We start from the raw sequence: 20932 nt of genomic DNA, 5'->3' as shown, positions 1-20932 counted from the left end.
CCTCGATGGGTTATGAATGGCAATAACGAATAAAAGAAATAACAACAGAAACGTAGATGACCTTTATTTATATAGCACCCTTCACAGCACGAATGCACAGGGTGCTTTACACTACAGCTTAATATAAAAACATAATAAAACAAAATCAGAAATAAATGACAACAACAACAAACAGCAGTTAAAAACAGTGAAACCAGATAGAAAAAGTAGAATAAAAGAATTTGGATAAAATCATGAGTCACTAATTAAAACAAAACTATAGAACAGTGAGGACAAGAAAAAGTGCCTATGTATGACCAAAAGCCTGTCTGAACAAATGTGTTTTTAGTTTTTTTTTTTTTTTTTAAGAGTTTTCAGAGGGAGCAGTTCGCAGGTCCAGGGGAGAGCGTTCCAGAGCCTTGGTGCTGTCACCTCGAAGGCTCGATCACCCCTTGTTTTCAGCCTGGACCTGGGGACCACCAGGAGGTGCTGATCGGCAGATCTGAGTGAGCGGGTGTTGGTGTAGGGATGGATGAGTTCAGTGATGTAGATAGGGGCCTGACCGTGAAGTGCTCTGAAAGTGAAAGTGAGGACTTTGAAGTGAATTCTATAGTGTACCAGGAGCCAGTGCAGGGATACCAGAATGAGAGTGATGTGACATGATTTTTTTTACCTTGTGAGTAGCCTGGCTGCAGCATTTTGGACCATTTGTAGTTTGTCTGTGGATGATTTGGTGAGACAGGTGAAAAGTGAGTTGCAGTAGTCAAGTCTAGAGGAAATAAAAGCATGCACGGACAGTTCTAGTTCAGAGTGAGATATAATGGTGCGTAGTTTTGCAATGTTTCTGAGGTGAAAGAAGCAGGTGCGTGTGAGTGTTTTGACATGTTTGTCTAGGGTCATGGCCTGGTCGAAGACAACACCCAGGTTTCTCAGGTGGGGACATATGTTGTCTTTAAGGGACCCCAAGTGAGTGGCCACTCTAGCTGCAGTCTTTTCAGCTGCTACGATCAGCACCTCTGTTTTTTTTGCATTTAACTGGAGGAAGTTACTCCCCATCCAGCTCTCAATGCCGAGCAGGCACTCCTGGAGAAGGCTGAGTTTCTCCAAGTTGTCGGGTTTAAAAGAGCAGAGTAGTTGTATGTCGTCTGCATAGCAGTGGTATTTAATGCCGGTGAATTTATTGATGAGTAGGCCTAGGGGAAGCATGTAAATGGCAAAAAGGAGTGGCCACCGAGAACGTTCTCTCCCTTAGATAAGAGGCAAACCAGTTTAGAGCGCTCCCAGAGATGCCCACCCACTCCCTGAGCCTGTCCAAAAGGATGTAGTGGTTGACCGTATCAAACGCTGCGCTCAGGTCTAACAGGACCAGAACAGAGCATTCACCAGAGTCAGCAGACATCAGGAGATCATTGGATACTCTGAGAAGGGCAGATTCAGTGGAGTGGAGTTTGCGGAAGCCAGATTGGAATTTGTCACAGATGTTATTTTGCGACATGTGGGTGGTGAGCTGGTTGGCTACAACCTTTTCTAACACCTTTGATGCAAAAGGCAGCTTGGAGATGGGTCTGAAATTGTTATGGATGGTGGGGTCTAGGTTGGGCTTTTTAAGGAGTGGCTGTACGACTGCCTCCTTAAAATAGATTGGGACAGAACCAGAGGCTAGGGATGAGTTTATGATAGTGACTAGACTGGGGCCAACAGAGCAGAAAACTTCCTTAAACATGGATGTAGGAAGGATGTCTAGGGGGCTCGAGGAGGTCTTCATGGAGGTGACTAAGATGGTGAGATCATCCAGAGAGACAGGTGATAAATCGCTCAGGGATGCTTGAGTGGTGGGATGGAGGGGAAGGGGGGATAGTGAAGGAGTGATGTTTGCAACCTTGGTGACAAAAAATTGAAGAAAGCGGTTACAGTCCTCATTTGACAGCACTGGTGTAGGGGGGGGGGGGCTGACAAGTGTGTTAATGGTTTTAAATAATACTCTGGGATTGTGCTTGTTGGATGAGATTAAATTACTGAAATAGGTAGCCCTGGCGGACTTTACTGAGTTATTAAACTCAGCCCTCAGCTCTTTGAGGTATAGACGATGAACTTCTAAATGAGAGGTTTTCCAGCGTCTCTCTGCTCTGCGGCAGTTACGACTGAGCTCACAGATGTTGTTGTCAAGCCAGAGGGAGGGGTTCACAGGACGAACGCTGCATGTTGCTAGGGGCGCTACGTCATCTAAAATGGCCGCACAGTGTGTGTTGAATTTGTTAACCAGACAATCAACGTCATCAACAGAGGACACCAAAACATTTATATCATAGCTAGCAAGGAAGCTATCTATAGCTGTGCTATTGATAATACGAGAGCTTTTAACACACTTCAATGGAACAAAGTCATTATCGAACGCTAGGCTAAACAAAATACAGCTGTGATCGGACACCAATAACTCCTCTGTGCTAACATTGCTGACTTTTAACCCAATCGTGAACACAAGGTCTAACGTGTTGCCTTTGCAATGCGTCGGACCGGAGATGTGCTGGGTGAAATGCAACGAGTCCGTAACATTTAAAAAGTCAGTGGCAAAGTTATCAGAGCTCTTGTTTACATGGATATTAAAATCTCCAATCAGCAAGACCCTGTCCAAGCGAATAATGGACACTAGAAAGTCACCAAAATCAGCGAGGAACGAGCTATTTTTTCCAGGGGGTCGGTAGATCAATACACAGTGAAAGGGGTTTGTGTGCCCAATTTTGTTCACAAGTACCTCGAATGATGAATAAGTTCCAGAACTCACCCTCCGTGAGGAGAAACAGTCCCGGTGGACAACAGCCAGTCCACCCCCTCGGCCGGAGGACCTCGGGCGCAGGAATAAGCGCAGTTCTGTGGGCACAGTTCATTGAGGTGGACAAAATCATCTGTTTTTTGCCAGGTTTCAGAAATTAGCATGTAGTCCAAGTCCTTTGAGACGAAGAGGTCATTCAAAAAGAACAATTTGTTGGCTATGGATCTAGCATTTATTAATCCAAAGCTGATGGAGTCCGATCCAGTTCTGCCGAACGTAGAGGCTCGAGGTAGCGGCCGCAGGCAACCGGGCCAGGTTCCAGGACGCCGACACACGGACACCGGGGCCATACTCGTAAGCCGCCGCCGGTGGATCACATGAGTGGGGGCCGATAGCTGCGACGGGGATGCAGGAAGGATGGCCCGGAGGCAGGACAGACCCACGCCAGAGTCCCAGGTCGTGGAAAAGGCACAGCGACTGGGCAGAGATGTGCGCTCTCGGATTAACCTCCGACGCTTCACCGCAGATCCAGCTCGCTTGCCGCGTCTTCTGGGCCGCCTAGTCCTAGGACAGCTGCAGGAGGACGTCCAGATGTTTCCAGGGATTTCCTTGCGCAGGGCCCAGTGGGAATTCCACTGCTCAGATCGGTGGGATAGGGAGCACAACACCGTCTCACGTATGTTCAGCAAGGTATGTCGATCATACACAGCCACTGATTGTGCACTGTTTACACATAACACAGAACATACAAACAGGACAAACCAAACAAACATCCAGCTCAGATGACTAGCTGCCAACACAGGCGTGGCCATCTTGGAATGCGTGGTGTTATGGTCCTCCTCCTTATATATAAAGCACAAAATGGAACAGGACCAAGTAGGGCTGGGCGATATGGAAAAAAATCATATCGCGATAACGATATGATAATTTTATTTTATTTCTCGATATCGATAATTATCAATTATTATATTATTATTTTAACAACAGATGTATGTTTATTTTGCAGCAATTCTTTGTCATTGCCGCCATCTTTAGTGTTACATCCCCTCACACTCCAGTTCTCAGGCTGCAGCTGGTTTAAAAGCTAAAGTAAACCGGCTTCTCTGCTGGCTGTGGCTCCAGAGGAGTTGAACAGTTCTGGCTCTGCTAGTTTATTTTCGATCTTTTGGCGCTTTTTTGGTGGACAAACCACCGCACATGTGCACTGTGACTCGTGACTGGAGTCTAGTTCTGCTAGCACACATAGCCTACTGTGTACAGACGGTTTCAAAATGTATTTTAAATTAGAAAGCAAACAAAATAAATGGACAAGAGAAAAAGAAATCTGAATTTGGTCAGTATTGTCATTTGGACAAGCAAAGCCATTACTTTAAGTTGCAGGCAAGAAAGACAAGTCTGTCCACTGTCTCTGGTTTTAAAACTGCCCTGTTGCAGGTAAAAAAAATAATAATAATAAAAAAAAAAAAAAAAAAAAACGATTTTTCGATTTTTTTTTAATTTCGATATTCGATATCGATTATTAAAATATATCGCGATATTTATCGTTATCGTTATATCGCCCAGCCCTAGGACCAAGCTACATTACCAATTCTCAACTATATGCCCCCTAGGACATCATCTACTATTGGTTTATTGAAGGTTCCCAACCCCAGCCAAAAGAAGATCGGGGATGCAGCCTTTGCTAACTATGCACCAAAGCGATGGAACACCTTACGTATGGACATTAGAGAGGCAAGATCACTAAATATTTTCAAAAGTACGGTAAAAATTTACTTCTTCACCTCAGCGTTTTAATACACTCTGCCACTTAACACATTGGACGCCAGACCCGACATAAGTCGGGTTAACTCGCCGAAAGTTGGGCGCCAAACCCGAGAAAAGTCGGGTCCGAGATCGCAAACGTCCAATACCGCCGCCTAACGCCTTGCGGCCGCTATTGCACATCCTTGGAAACCCTCTGGCTTGGGCTGTGTGTCGATCTAAGAAGTCCGGTCCGGGTTTTCCTTCTCGGGCATGAGTAACGTTTATAACACATGGATTGGGGAGACTCGAGCACCGACGGTTCATGTGATTTGGTGGATTATCTTGGCATCACGATCGACATCAATACTTGGAATGGCGATCAGATAATTGGAATATTCTTTTTGCAGTACATCCTAGTCAAGGTAAGTGCTATATGCTATCGATCTTGCGTTGATCCGAGCATGCCTTCATTGTGATCCGTGTGTGTCCTGTAACGTTACTCCACAACGTATGCCGTTGGTGACAATCGAAGCATAGAACCCCCCCCCCCCCCCTCCCACCCTTTCATGCATGCATGATGAAACATAATACCGATAATTAGGGATGGGTATCGTTAGGATTTTATCGATACTACTACTCTTATCGATACTGCTTAACGGTATTTTTTTATTTATTATTTGAACGGCTTAAGGCCATATCTGTACTTGATGTTTGTTTGTTGTGTTGCATATTTGAAATAAACTTCAATCAAATCAAATCAAACCCCCCCTCTTAAAAACAAAAACCTGTGTTTAACCTAGCCATCTATAAAACATCATGCTAAAACTGTGAAACAAATGTCCTACTCCCCTAAAGAAAGAAATACATAGCAAACATGACTCAGTTATCAAATAGTGCTGCTTTTTATTTAGTTAAAATCTTTTAGTTAATAAGACTAAAAGACTACAATATGACTACAACGATTTCATGACGACTTCCTGTCCTCGCGTCTCTGGTTTTCGGTGCTATGCACAGAGATTTTTAACGCTACATTTTCAACAACAGATTGCTACTAATAAACACTTCATGGAAACGGAGTAACGTTAACGTTATGTCGAGTTCATACGTGTAGTGTAGTATGAACTCGACATAACGTTAACGTTACTCCTTTTCCAGCGTTGCTGCCACCGTTGCGTCGCAGATGGATGTTAGCTCCGTAGCTAATCCGCTCCTAGACTACCGATAGCAGAACCGATAACGTCGGAGTTTATCAATACTCTGTTTTTTTTCTAATTTACCGTAGTACCGGTTCCCGTTTAGAACCGGGTTTCGGGGGCATCCCTACCGATAATATAGCGTTGATTTCAGATTGATTGTTGATCCAAGCGAGGAATGGCACGCTTTATAGTGAAATGCACTAAAACACTGTTTAGCTGCGTTTCCTGGGATTACACAGAATTACTCTAAAACTATACTCATATTCACCACGGTGAAAAAAACTGGAATGTATGGATGAAAAAATTATCTGTTTTTTGCATCTTGACCGGAAGAAACTCAATGACAATCGACGATATTAGATCCATAGCTATAATATTTAATATAGTTTTAGCACTGCAAACACCGGCATGTATCCCCATTTATTACAGCACTGGCACACACGGCCATACGCCCACAGCGACCTCTGGCGCTGAACTAGTTCCTCATTCCATCCACACTGGGATTATTGTACTGTAAATGAGAGCTATTTTATAGCACTGCTTCTATTCTGTATGCACTTTATGCATTGCTTTTATTCTGTCAATGTTATGCCTATGTCTCCATTTATGTCTATTTTACTGCTTTGAGCTGCAATTCTTGTATGAAAGGTGCTATACACATATTATTAGGGATGCTCGATATTGGCTTTTTTTCTTTTTATAAATTTCTTTATTGCAGGAAAAACATATTGAACATTTACAGTTATAGGTATTGTACATTTTCCATCTTTTTTCTTTTTTTCCCCCTCATTTCCCCTTCCCCTCCCTCATTCCCACCCCATCCCCCCCACACCGAGGTTGTTGACAAACACATCTGCAAAATATACAAACACATAGCATAGATGTTGCTGGGAAAGAAAAACAAAAAAACAACAACAATATCAATCAGACACATGCCTTCTCTATTTGAATGACCACATCAAACAAGAGGTGGACGCAGGCAAATACTGCGGCATGGTCATGCTGGACCTACAAAAGGCCTTTGACACGGTCAATCACTCCATTCTGATTGACAAGCTAAAAGCAATTGGTTTTGATAGTCTATCAGTGAGCTGGATGCAATCCTACCTTGAGGGGAGGGAACAGATGGTGGAGGTAAACGGTACCCTATCCCCCCCCCTCACAGTGAGCTGTGGTGTTCCACAAGGAAGCATACTAGGACCGCTACTGTTCCTAATTTATGCAAATGACATGTCGTCAGCTTGTGACTGCAACTTGTTCCTGTTTGCGGACGACTCAGCCCTGCTGGTCTCTGACAAGAACAAGTTACAGGTTGAAAAAACCCTCAGCTCGGAACTAGGCAGAATCTGCATATGGCTCGCTGATAACAAACTATCATTACACATGGGCAAAACAGAGTCCATTCTCTTCGGTTCAAATAACAAACTCAGCAAGACCGACGGCTTCTCAGTTACAGTGGGTGACAATATTGTCACAAGGAAAGATGAAATTACCTACCTGGGTTCCATCCTAGAGGCTAATCTCTCCTGTGACAAAATGGCATCCAATGTAATAAAAAAAGTCAACCAACGAACTCGATTCTTGTACCGGATCTCCTCTCTGGTAAACAAGAACACCCTGAAGACTCTGGCAGGAGCACTCATTCAGGGGTACTACGACTATGCTTGCACCTCATGGTACCAAAGCACCTCAAAGGCGCTAAAAACAAAATTACAAACATCTCAAAACAAACTGGTCAGACTACTGCTTGACCTTACTCCTAGAACCCACCTCACCCCTGCCCACTTTGACAACCTAGGATGGCTTAGAGTAGACGACAGAGTACAACAACTTGCAATGGGCCTGGTCTACAAGATACACTACACGACCAAGGTACCCATGTACATGTCAAAATACTTCCCAAAGGTCAGTGAATACCACGATCACAACACCAGAGGGAGCTCCACAAATCATGTTAAACCCAGATTCGGCTCAAATAAGGGACTAAACACGTTTCGCAATTATGCCACATCAATGTGGAACGCCCTACCCAAAGCTGTAAAGGAATGTGGATCACTACCCACTTTCAAAACCTCTCTCAAGGGACACCTACGGGAGACTGCAATTCAACACTGGCCCCTGTAAATATCCTAACCCAACCCCCTCCAATGTACAGTCATTTACCTAGTATGGTTTTGTCAATAGTTCAATGTACAATTGTGTTTGTTTGTACAGTGTCTCCTCCCCCCCCCCCCTCAATGTACAGTGTTACTTGTTTATACAGTGTGCCCCCCGCCCCCCAACCACCTCCAATGTAAATTACCCAGTATGGTTGTCAATATCCCAATGTACCCAACCCCCCCCACCCAACCTCCTCCAATGTACAGTTTCTACGTCAAATGTATATACTCCCTTTTCTTGACTCCTTCTGTATCACAAACAGTACTGTATTTGCAAATCTGGTATGTCATAAATGTATAGATGTAGCAGTACTGACTATCTGTATGTCATGTATGTCATATATGTCTATATGAATTGAAAATGGGGGACCCTGATGGAAACAAGACAAACGTCTTTCTCAGGTCTGCATCCCCTTAACAATTGTATGTATTGAGCCGTACTGTATTGTACCCATTCTGCAATCTGTTAAATAAAGTTTTCATTCATTCATTCACCCATCTGCATTGTGCACAATTATTTTAGATAAAAAGAGATAAAGAAAAAACTAAAAACACAAAGAAAAACTCTCTAGCACGGATGTGGCTATGGAAGAAAGTCATCAATGATATTATGTCACTCCTTCCCCTACCCCTACTTATAGTGTTGTGGTAATTCTTGAATAGTTTGATCTTCTGCAGCCGTGTCCCTCGTTCCCCTCCCCCAGTTACCCACCCATCCCCCCGGGGTCTCATTCACACCCATACATACCAGGACAGGGAAGGGGGGGGACATTAGAAAATAGGAATAAAATAATAATAAAAGATAAGGAAGTGCAGTTAGAGGTGTAAGGCTCTATCCTTTCTAAGTCTCTTCATTGATAGTCAGGGTATCGATGTGTTGCAGAAATGGTTGCCAGGTCACATGGAATGTTTCAAGGGAGCCCTTTAGGGAGAATCTGATTTGTTCAAGCCTAATGCAATGTAGTATCTCATGTATCCATCTGTTGTGAGTGGGTGGGGAAGGGTGTATCCACTTAAAGAGAATAAGTCTCCTAGCGAGGAGGGTAGTGAACGCCACAAGATATTGGCTTTTTTACCGATACCGATATTGTCCAACTCTTAATTTCCGATACCGATATCAACCGATACCGATATATGCAGGGTTCCCCCCCCCCCCCCCAAAAATGGAATAATTTCAGGTAATTAACATTACATATCTCTTGTTGTGGAATTAACACAACATTATGCATACTTTTGACAATAAATAAAATGAGAATTTGTTCTTACTTGCTTGCCTGGGTAAATAAAGGTTATAGAAATGTAAAGAACATTTTAATAATTTTTTTTGAACAGATACCAATATTTTCAGATATCACATTTTAATGCCGATATCGGCCGATAATATCAGTAGGCCGATAATATCGGACATCCCTAATTGTTGTTGTTGTTGTTGTTGTTGTTGTTGTTGTTGTTGTTGTTGTTGTTGTTGTTGTTGTTGTTGTTGTTGTTGTTGTTGTTGTTGTTGTTGTTGTTGTTGTTGTTGTTGTTGTTGTTGTTGTTGTTGTTGTTGTTGTTGTTGTTGTTGTTGTTGTTGTTGTTGTTGTTGTTGTTGTTGTTGTTGTTGTTGTTAACTCATTCACTGCCAACGACGAGTATACTCGTTATTGGGCGCCAATCGTTGAGCGCCAACGAGTATACTCGTTATTTGATCGTTATTTATTTTATTCGATATTTCTATTCATTACAGCCACACGGACTCGGGGTTAACATGGGGAATCAGCCTGAGAATGTAAAAGTGCAATACCGGCCGCATCCCGCTAGACGGCGGTATCGAGCACCCTTTGTACCATTCTATCTTCGCCTGTGGGACGGCCAAACGTCTCTGGTTTCATGTTTCCTTGTCGGGCGAGGGGAGCCGTTCTGCCGGTTCCATTGAAGCGCGTTAAATATTCCCGATCCATATGTTGTGGTGGATTATGCCGTGGGCCAAATGGACATTGGATGTACCAGATGGCTATCAAACAATTGGAATATTATTTTTGGAATACTCCCGATCACAGGTAAGAATGATCTGACGTCAATTTTAGCTTGATCCTGCAATGCTTTTACACAGATCGGGCTGATAACCATTTTTAGTGTTCAAGTTCAAGTTCAAGTTCTTTAATAGTTGTCATACAGAAGTACAGAATACTTTCATACAAAATGCTTCTTACTGTTACGCTCCAGAGACTGTGCTAGACAAGATAGTATCAAATAACATAATAACATAATATAGCATGAATTTAGAAGAAGAAAATGAGGTCACAGTGTTCGGTATAGACATATGTACAATGTTCTGAGTTACCATATAATATACAATACACAATACTATGCAGTGTACTAATGTACAGTACTATCTAGTGCAAAGCAGAAATGGGATGAGGTACAATTTTAGGTACAATTTACAGTAAGGTGTACGAGTTGTAGTGCAATCCTTCATCCATAAATATAAAGTGTGGGGAGTGGGTGCTACAGTGTGTTTGTTTAAAGTGGGTGTGTGCTATAAAGTGTGTGGAGTGGGTGCTACAGTGTGTTTGTTTAAAGTGAGTGTGTGCGTGTGGATGTGTGTGCTATGTGCGTTTGGTGGTTGTTGTTGTGTAGTGTTCATTCATTGTTCGTTTAGCAGCCTGATGGCCTGGGGATAGAAGCTACTTCTGAGTCTTTCTGTGCTCGCCTTGAGACTCCGGTATCGCTTGCCTGACCGCAGCAGTTCAAAGAGGCAGTTGTTCGGGTGACTGGAGTCTTTAATGATTCTCTTAGCCTTGCCCTTGCAACGCTTGTAGTAAATGTTCTGGAGGGTGGGGAGCCCCCCTCCAATTGTGCGTTCGGCTGCACGTGTCACTCTTTGTAGTCTGCTTCGGTCTTTTGCAGTGCTATTCCCAAACCAGGAGGTGATGTTGCCGGTCAAGATGCTCTCTATTGTACATGAGTAGAAGTTCTTAAGGATCTTCTGGCTGACTTGGAACTTCCTTAGGCGCCTGAGGAAGTAGAGGCGTTGTCGTGCCTTCTTCACCACACTGTTAATGTGTGTGGTCCATGTCAAGTCCTCGGATATGTAGGCTCCGAGGTACTTGAAGCTGTTGACTCTCTCAACCGGTGCCCCGTCGATGCTGAGGGGGCTGTAGTCCTTGACCCCCGACCTCCTGAAGTCCACAATCATCTCCTTTGTTTTGCTGACGTTCAGGGAGAGGCTGTTTTCCTGGCACCATCCCGCCAGGACCTTGACCTCTTCCAGGTAGGCCCTCTCGTCGTTGGCAGAGATCAGGCCCACCACCACTGTGTCGTCAGCAAATTTGACGATTGTATTGCTACTCCGCTGAGCCACACAGTCGTGTGTGTACAGGGAGTAGAGGAGGGGACTCAGAACACAGCCCTGGGGGGCCCCTATGTTGAGGGTGATGGATGAGGAGGTGCAGTTGCCTGCTCTCACCACCTGGGGTCTGCCAGTCAGGAAGTCCAAGACCCACTGGCAGAGGTCATAGCCCAAGCCCAGGTCCCTGAGCTTGGCTATGAGTATGGAGGGGACTATGGTATTGAATGCCGAGCTGTAGTCGATGAATAGCATTCTCACATAGTTCCCCTGCCTCTTGTCCAGGTGTGATGCTGCTGTGTGCAGCACATGGGATATGGCGTCCTCCGTGGACCTGTTGGGGCGGTATGCAAATTGCAGGGGGTCCATGTTGATGGGGAGGGAGGAGCAGATGTAGCCCTTTACTAGCTTCTCAAAGCACTTCATGGCTATGGAGGTGAGAGCTACAGGGCGGTAGTCGTTGAGGCAAGCAGGCTTGGATTTTTTGGGTACAGGGATAATAGTGGACTTCTTCAGGCAGGTGGGGATGACAGCCTGTTCTAAGGACAGGTTAAATATGTCAGTGAATACTGGGGCCAGTTGGTCGGCACAGACTTTTAGGACGCGGCCGGGGATGCCGTCCGGACCTGCTGCCTTCCTGATATTCACTTTTTTAAAGGTCCGCCTCACCTCATGCTCTGTTACCCTGAACACTGCGCCTCCATCAGCAGCCGACCCCCCCCCCCCCATTGCCGAGGCTTGTGAGCTGGTGTTGTTATTACCAGCATCAAACCTCGCATAGAAGGTATTGAGGTCGTTTGCTAAGGAGATGTCACTGTTCAGTTTGAGGGAGGCGCCTTTGTAGTCTGTCATCGTTTTGAGCCCCTGCCACATAGCTCTAGAGTCAGCTTGTTCAATACGAATGCCGTTACTGACAATCAAATAATCAGAAACGACCCCCCCCCCTTTCATGCATTCATGATGGAACATAATACCTATGATATAGATTTGATTTAGAGATAATAGCGTATACAGGCAAGAAATGGCAACGTCTATAGTGGAATTGACGTGTAGGGCTATAACTCATTTCATGAATTACCCTAGACCGCTCTAAAACCATACTTATATTCACCACGGTATAACACAGGAACTTATGGATGGAACATTTTATTCTTTTTCACATATTGAACGATAGATAGGTGATGTCAAATGGGCCATAGTATTGTATCCATAGCTATAATATAGAATATAGTTATAGCTCTACAAACAAGGTGACTCAGTCCCATCTTTTAAAGCATGGCAATGCTACCACAGGGCCATGGCTAATCCCCGGCAGTCAATGAGTTAACAATACATTTGTTCTCTGATGTAGCAATGTCTTTGTTGCTTCAGACAGCATAAACATAGTGTAATATTTGTTGCCTCAGACAGTATAATTAGTAAGCATAGTGTAGCCCCACCTGTGTACTTAATACTTGTTGTTGCCTCAGACAGTATAATTAGTAAGCATAGTGTAGCTCCACCTGTGTACTTAATACACGCAATTGCTAGACCTTGATTGATATTTTTTTATTGTATTTTCTTTTTTTTATACATGACAGAAATACATGACAAAATACATTAACCCCCTCCATATCCCTAATTATAATTTAAATGGACATTTACATTTACAAAAAAAAAACAGTAACATTAATTATAAGAAATCATAAAAATAAAAACCCTCTTCGGCCTCTCTACCTTCATCCGTTTTCCTTTCCTGTCCCTAAACTCTCCTTTCTCCTATCTCTTTCCTTTACACTCTCACACCCTTCAAGAACCTCATAAATGTCACCCACGTCCTTTCAAACTACTCTGTTTTTCCCTAGCTTTTCCATTGCCAAGTTCTCTGATACTTCCTTTAACCATTGTTTAGATCCTCCTTGATTCATATTTAATCTTCAATGCCTAGTTTGATCAGAATTTCATGAGCCGGACGCCTCTCGGCCATGGGAATCATAAAAACATGGCAGCTCACTCGTAAGCAAACTCTCCTTGAAATATTCAAGAAATAATTACTAAAAAGGGAGGAGGATATGTGGCCAAAGCACAGACTGGATGTGCCCCTTTGTTTTGGTCTGAGATGCCGGTGCTCTAGTGATACCTAGTGGCTGAAACTACGACACGGCACCTTTAAAAACAGACTCACTGTGGCGAGAGGTCAAAGTCTGTGTTCTCCGTGACCAATCGGCATCCTCCTTTAGTCCTCCTTATGTCCAGATCCCAGTCCTCCGCCGAGTCGAACATCATGGTCCTCTGTTTCCTTTGCATCTCTGAAAAACACCACAGGACGGGAAGGAAGGAAGTCAGGGTTGTAGCTGCGACCAGCAGCTCTATAGCTCGGCGGCTGGTCTACATTTAGTCATTTAGCCGACGCTTTTATCCAAAGCGACTTACAAGTTCTGTACGACAAGTCATCAAGAAGGGCACAACTCTATCAGCTGAGTAACAATGTTCATCAAAGTGTTGAGTATTAGGACAAGTGCATGACAGTAAGGTTAGTTAGGGTTAGAATATTTTTTATTAAAAAAAATTCATTTCAGATAATGGTTGAAGAAGTGCGTCTTTAGTCGACGGCGAAAGATTGGACGGGTTTCGGCTGTCCTAACTGTGGTTCCACCATTGTGGGGCAAGGACTGAGAATAGGCGGCTTCTCCTTGATGACCCTCCCGGAGCTCGGATAAGGGTGGGTCTGAGACGGCCGGAAGATGCAGAGCGTAGGGGTCTTGAGGGTGTGTAGAGACCATTGACCGGAGGTAGGCGGGCGCGGTTCCCTTTGCACGGTATGCCAGGTCGAGGGCCGTGAAGCGGATTTGTGCGGCCATGGGGAGCCAGTGCAGGTCCCTAAGAAGTGGGGTGACATGGGCTGACTTCGGTAGGTTTGAGATCAGGCGGGCCACTGCGTTCTGAATGAGCTGAAGAGGCTTGGTGGCAGTGGCCGGAAGGCCAGCAAGCAGTGCGTTGCAGTAGTCGAGGCGGGAGATGACTGTTGATTGGACAAGGAGTTGGGTGGCTTCTTTTGTCAGGAAGGGGCGGATCCTTCTGACGTTGCTCAGGAGGAATCTGCAGGTTCTGGTTGTTGTCTACAAGACTGTGTGTGTGCGTGTGTGTGCGTGCGTGTGCGTGTGCGTGTGTGTGTGTGTGTGTGTGTGTGTGTGAGTGTGTGTGAGAGTGTTGTCCTTGTTGAGCCACTGACAGAGAGACCGCCGAGTGCCATCACGCCACTTCCAGCCTTCCAGTCCCCTGTGAGACACAAACTGAGGCTGGCCCACCATCAGACAGGTCTAAATCACAATTAGGAGGACAGGCTTTGGTGCCAGCCTCACGGTTGGCATCGTTCCTCTAAGATAATGATGGGGGTGAAAAGGGGTACAGCTGGAACCTTTTACCCAGAAGTACGCTGGCGCTGTATCCCAATTTATTTTCTCACACTTATTGAGTTTCCCCTTGTGGTAATATTGTGTTGTTTATAATCTGTGAAGATTCCTTCATCATCACCATGGACATGTGAAGCACATGGTGACATAACATGTCACACTTCGTACAGCTGTGGTTGTTCTGAGGGAGGACTGTGTCTCAATCACAAACACAATCTCTGTCTACAAGCCAGATGGTCCTGTTCAAGTAGAACAGTCTTCAACAACCACCTCTTCAACCCTGTAAGCCCCTACTGTAACCCTGATGAAGGCATGTTGCCCAGATGCCTTGGTTTTAATAAGAGAAAGTCTTTAAGAGAAGAGAAGTCTTTATTAGTCATGCAGCAACACACACATGTAAGATGGGCAACACAAGAGGAACACACACACATGCTTTTGGGTCACCGATGAAATGCCTCTCTGCACTTGACCCATCTCGTCATCCTTCCCCTCAAGGGCAGCCGGGAGCAGACATGGGTTTGCGGCGTGCACCACGCCCGGGACCAATTCAAGTGGCAGCATGGCGGTGTAGTGGTTAACACTGTCTCCTCACAGCACGGTGGTGTAGTGGTTAACACTGTCCCCTCACAACTAGAAGGTCCTGGGTTCGATTCCGGGTTGGGGACCAGGTTGTCGCATTGCCAGGTACCCAGGTGGGGTATCTCCCAGCCTTTCTGTGTGGAGTTTGCATGTTCTCCCCGTGCTCGCAAGGGTTTCCCCTCCCGATAAGATAAACCCAATGGAAAAACATGCACAACAGATCACTAATGCTGTTGCGTCCCTGACGCGTCTATGCCAAATACAACGCGTCTATGCCAAATACAACGGTTTCCGGGTTCCACGTGACCGCGCACTAGCACGCCCCCTTTATCGCCCGCTGCCGCGCTGTGAAGCGGAAGAGCCAGCGAGGCGACGCGAGGCGGTGGTTTCAGCAGCAGCGGCCGCCTTCTTCCAAGGCGGCTCGTTCTTATTAATCCCTAATGTCATGTATGTTGTGTATGTCATAAATGTCTATGAATTGAAAATGGGGGACCCTGATGTAAACAAGACGAAAGTCTTTCTCTGGTCTGCATCCCCTTAACAATTGTGTGTATTGCGCCGTACTGTATTGTACCCATTCTGCAATCTGTTAAATAAAGTTTTCATTCATTCATTCATTCATTTCTCCCCCACTACTCCCAAAAGTAACACTAAATAGATAAAGTACAACAACGCCAGACTCAAGAAACGGTGTTCCCTTTGGCGCAATACACACAATTGTTAAGGGGATGCAGACCAGAGAAAGACGTTTGTCTTGTTTACATCAGGGTCCCCCATTTTCAATTCATATCGACATTTATGACATACACAACATACATGACAGCTTTGGCTGTTTGTACGATGAAACAAAGAACTTCTAAGATATACATTAACTTGGATTTCAGTGATATTCAGCGGTTATGTCAGTGTTCTTAAAAGCTTGTAGTTGTGCATGTCATAAAAAAACAAACTCGCATCATTTGGGTATTTCTGAAAGTTTTGGCATACGAGTCTATATAGGATGCATTTTTGTGTAATTGTTTGATCATAATACAGGACTAAGGAACATGGTATTTTTTTATTTCAAATTATATATATAGGACTATGTATAAAGAAACCATTTCTTCTTTCAGAAAGGCTGATATAAAGCTAATGTTTTGTGTAATTGTTATACTCATTGAGGACCATTACATTTGTAGTATTAATCGTAGAATCATATCATATCAGTACCTTCAATAAAGAGTAGATCTGACTACTTTACTGAATTAACAATTACTGTGAATATCTCCAAACCACGCCCACAAACATTGAGTAACAATACCTTGGATGATGTAACTGATATGGATATTAGTCGCGCTACTGGAGAAAAAGATGCTGGTACCCTTGACAGTTAAAAAAAAAGAAATCACTTTATTCATTCCAGATGTAGCTTATTTTTCCAATCATATTGTACTGAACAAAGATTAGCAACACATTTTCTTGCGGTGAATTCCTGCCTGAACATTCAAGACATGCTGTATTGCGTGTATAGCCCGCGGGATGATTCTGACCGGCCCGCCAAAGATTACATGATAATAAAAAAAAACAAAAAAAATAATAATTTTTTTTTTTTTTTACTTTTTTCTTTTCATGTCAACGTTCACACGCACAATTGAGCCAAAAGTCACACAATTAATGACAGATTTCATTGATAAATTGAGGGAAAACTTTGCAAGTCGATTTGATGAATTTGACATGTCCAGAGAATTGATGCATTTTGTGAGCAACCCATTTGCCAATGTAGCTGCTATTTCCACAAAAGGACAAGAGTTCCTTGCATCACTTCACATTGATGAAGGTCTCCTGCAACTTGAAATAATTGACATGCAAGCATCATCTGCTCTGAAGCAGGCACTTGAGAATGAATCCACCACAACATTTTGGATAAAGTGTATTCATGTCAAGACATTCCCCAAAATAAAAACGCTGGCAATATCTGTGCTAACAATGTTTGGCTCAACATACACCTGTGAATCCAGTTTCTCTCACATGAATGCCATTAAAACAAGCAACCATGCCTCCTTGACAAATGAGCATTTGCATCACTGTTTGCGGGTAGCCCTCACTTCCTATGAACCCTCTTTCTCTGCCATTGCCCAGTCAAAGAAGTGCAATCGCTCTCATTAGATGTGTGTATGTAGGCTAGGCCTGTCTGCCCCCCACCCCCCTGATGTTTGAGAGTTAAGAGTGGACAATAAGTGCTAATAAGATGCTGTGATTTGCTGTTGTTGCACAGACATGAAGCACTTTTTCATAAGCTCAGCTGCACTATAAATGTGTTTTTTTGTTCAAGTGTTGATGTTAGAATGTTCAGATGCACATCATGCACTTGTTTGTTTTTTATTTTATTTTTATATTGAAATGTTGAAGAGGAGATGTTGCAGTTGTTGCACAGTCATAAATGAAGCACTTTTTGCAGGAGATGTTGCAGATGTGGCACATAAATGAAGCACTTTTTTTGAAAAGTATACTACTTTTGCTATGTAGTTAAATAAAAGTTGTGAAAATGTGGTTGCGTGTTGTGTCAAGTGTACATATATTCATAGCACGGGGAGGCGCCGTGGCAGTCCGGCCCCTGGCCCCTTGGGTTTCTGACAATGTGGCCCCCTGAACAATTTAGTTGAATAGCCCTGCAGTACGGCGCAATACACACAATTGTTAAGGGGATGCAGACCAGAGAAAGACTTTCGTCTTGTTTACATCAGGGTCCCCCATTTTCAATTCATAGACATTTATGACATACACAACATACATGACATTAGGGATTAATAAGAACGAGCCGCCTCGGAAGAAGACGGCCGCTGCTGCTGAAACCACCGCCTCGCGTCGCCTCGCTGGCTCTTCCGCTTCACAGCGCGGCAGCGGGCGATAAGGGGGGCGTGCTAGTGCGCGGTCACGTGGGCTTAGTGGCCAATCAGAGGAACCCGGAAACCGAACTGAGTTGTATTTGGCATAGACGCGTCCCTGACGAGGACGGACAGGAGCACTTGGATTGGTCCCTGGGGCTCGGCCCCGTGCCGCAGCCCATGTCTGCTCCCGGCTGCCCTTGGGGGGGAAGGACGACGGGATGGGTCAAGTGCAGAGAGACATTTCATCAGCGACCCAATGCGTGTGTGTGTGTTGCCCATCTCGCATGTGTGTTGCTGTATGACAATAAAGACTTCTTCTTCTTCTTCTTAAGTGCTCCTGTCCGTCTTAGTCAGGGACGTGACAGCGTTGTTCCGAATGTGTTGTTCCATTGGGTTTATGTCTTTTTGGGGGGTGAATCCTTGCGAGCACGGGGGAAGAACATGCAAACTCCACACAGAAAGTCCCGGAAGATACCCCACCTGGGTACCTGGCAACCCAGCAACCTGGTCCCCAAGCGGGAATCGAACTGTGAGGCGCCAGTGTCCACCACTACACCACCGTGCCTCCGGTGTATGAATGTATGAATAAAGAACATTCTTTTTTTCTTTTTTAACCTCCACTGGACTCCAATGAGTTGCTGAATCTTTCTCCCTTAATGTTTGTGTTTCAACGTGATTGGTTGGTCTATGTACTGGATATGTGTATTTACTTAACATACCAACATAGGCTAAATCAGTGTTTCTCAACTGGTGGGTCGCAGGGCCATTTTGAGTGGGTCGCGGATGTGTGTGATTTTTTTTTCTTTTTTTATCATTTTCTTTATGGTATTTTTTTTGCACTACCTATCTTTGTGAGAGTGGCTTCTCAGCTCTGGTCCAGCTGAAGACAAAGCGGAGGAACAGATTGGACATTGAGCATGACCTCAGAGTTGCTTTGTCTACCATCACCCCAGACTTTGAGACTCTTGTCAGGAGCAAACAACATCCCCAGTTATCCCATTAGTTCCCTGGGATGTTAAGCTAAGAAGTCTGCTAAGAAGGATATATTATTTATAATTATTATTATTATTATTTCATTTCATTGTGTTTTTAGCCCTAGTTGCACTTTTGTTGCAACCCCAGTTACCGTAATTCCTCTAATAGTAACCGGTATTAAATTAAAAACCGGGTCTCTATTAATGACCGGGTGTGCTGTTGAGCTAAGCAATTATAAGCCGGCCTCCTAATACAAGCCAGGTTTCATGTATATTAGAGGAATTACGGTATTTCCCTCAACGGATTTACCATAGGCAATATATTTTGTTATTGTTGTTATATGATGGCCTGGCTGTGCAGTAAATACCATATAATGGTATGTGTTAATGTTTACCAAGAGAGTAAGCCTACCTCAGAATTGTATAAAACGAAGTTGTTATTATTATTATACCAGTATTGTGATTGCACTATTTTACTTTATTTAATTTTTTTTGACCACCTGTAATTGCACTGTTTACTACTGTATTTCATACAGTACTTGGTTTCAATAAATGAACCCAGTACATTTTACTGGGTTCATACTGACACAAAATGTTAATTTATTCATTACGATCCGTTTGAAAATTAGAAATATAGGCCTCTCTCTTATACATGCCTCCTCCTAATACAAGCCTGGTATCCGCTACAGTTGAAACAAATACAAGCCAGGGTTACTATTAGAGGAATTACGGTATCCCATTAGTTCCCCCAAACTTACGGTAGGTCTGTTATGTTAAGCTAAGAAGCATAATTATTTATTATTATTATTATTATTATTATTATTATTATTATTATTATTATAGGGCTAAAAACACAATGAAATAATAATAATAATAATAATAATAATAATAATAATAATAATAATAATAATAATAATAATAATAATAATAATAATAATAATAATTATTATTATTATTATTATTATTATTATAAATAATATATCCTTCTTAGCAGACTTCTTAGCTTAACATCCCAGGGAACTAATGGGATAACTGGGGATGTTGTTTGCTCCTGACAAGAGTCTCAAAGTCTGGGGTGATGGTAGACAAAGCAACTCTGAGGTCATGCTCAATGTCCAATCTGTTCCTCTGCTCTGTCTTCAGCTGGACCAGAGCTGAGAAGCCACTTTCACAAAGATAGGTAGTGCAAAAAAAGAAAAAGAATTATATAATTGTTTTTCGATTAGTTGACTAATCGAAAAAATAAATCGACAGATTAGTCGACTACCAAAATAGTCATTAGTTGCAGCCCTAGTATACAGATAAAGCCCTTAAAAATAAAGCATCTACTGCTACTCTACCACTACTCCACTCCAAACTGAGTTTGTGACTCCTATTGTTCTGGACCGGGCCAGATTTCACACCTCCACTGCCTCCCACAGGCTGGGGAGATTTTCATCTTACATTTTTATTCGTCCCAAATGTCCCAGCCCCATCCGATTTCTTAGCTTTTTTCACTGTTTATTTATCATGCATTGCAACACTAATATATGGTCAGTACCCCAAGTCAGACTGCCCATATAAAAATCAAGGGATGTCCGATATTATCGGCCGATATCGGCATTAAAATATGATATCGGAAAATATCGGTTTAAATTTTTTATTTTTTTTATTTTATTTTTTACATTTCTATAACCTTTATTTACCCAGGCAAGCAAGTAAGAACAAATTCTGATTTTATTTATTGTCAAAAGTATGCATAATGTTGTGTTAATTCCACAACAAGAGATATGTAATGTTAACACTTTCCCCGCCAATCACGTTGTACGACGTGTTTCAAGTTCATGCAAATTCTGCCAATCCACGGCGTACAACGTTATTATGATCATATTTCATATTTTCGCCATGTTATTCATATTTCCCTCACGGAGCCTGGTCTGATGCAGTGGGACTCGGCACAACTCTG

General features: G+C 43.4%; 1 protein-coding gene across 2 annotated transcripts in view; it reads right to left on the bottom strand.

The window, feature by feature from the left end:
* The window catches only part of mtmr12 (myotubularin related protein 12), a gene marked incomplete at its 5' end in the record, with an annotated part of 98665 nt that overhangs the window by 36764 nt on the left and 40969 nt on the right, over positions 1–20932 (bottom strand). For both annotated transcript variants that reach the window (XM_084307913.1, XM_084307914.1), the window contains one exon: positions 13340–13463. In XM_084307913.1, the coding sequence (XP_084164039.1) occupies positions 13340–13463 (124 nt within the window). The remainder of the gene's footprint in view (positions 1–13339; positions 13464–20932) is intronic.

The sequence above is a fragment of the Notolepis coatsorum genome, assembly GCF_963971535.1.
Source record: "Notolepis coatsorum genome assembly, chromosome: 2".
Classification (NCBI taxonomy): Eukaryota; Metazoa; Chordata; class Actinopteri; order Aulopiformes; family Paralepididae; genus Notolepis; species Notolepis coatsorum.
This window is presented reverse-complemented; position numbering and strand designations above follow the sequence as displayed.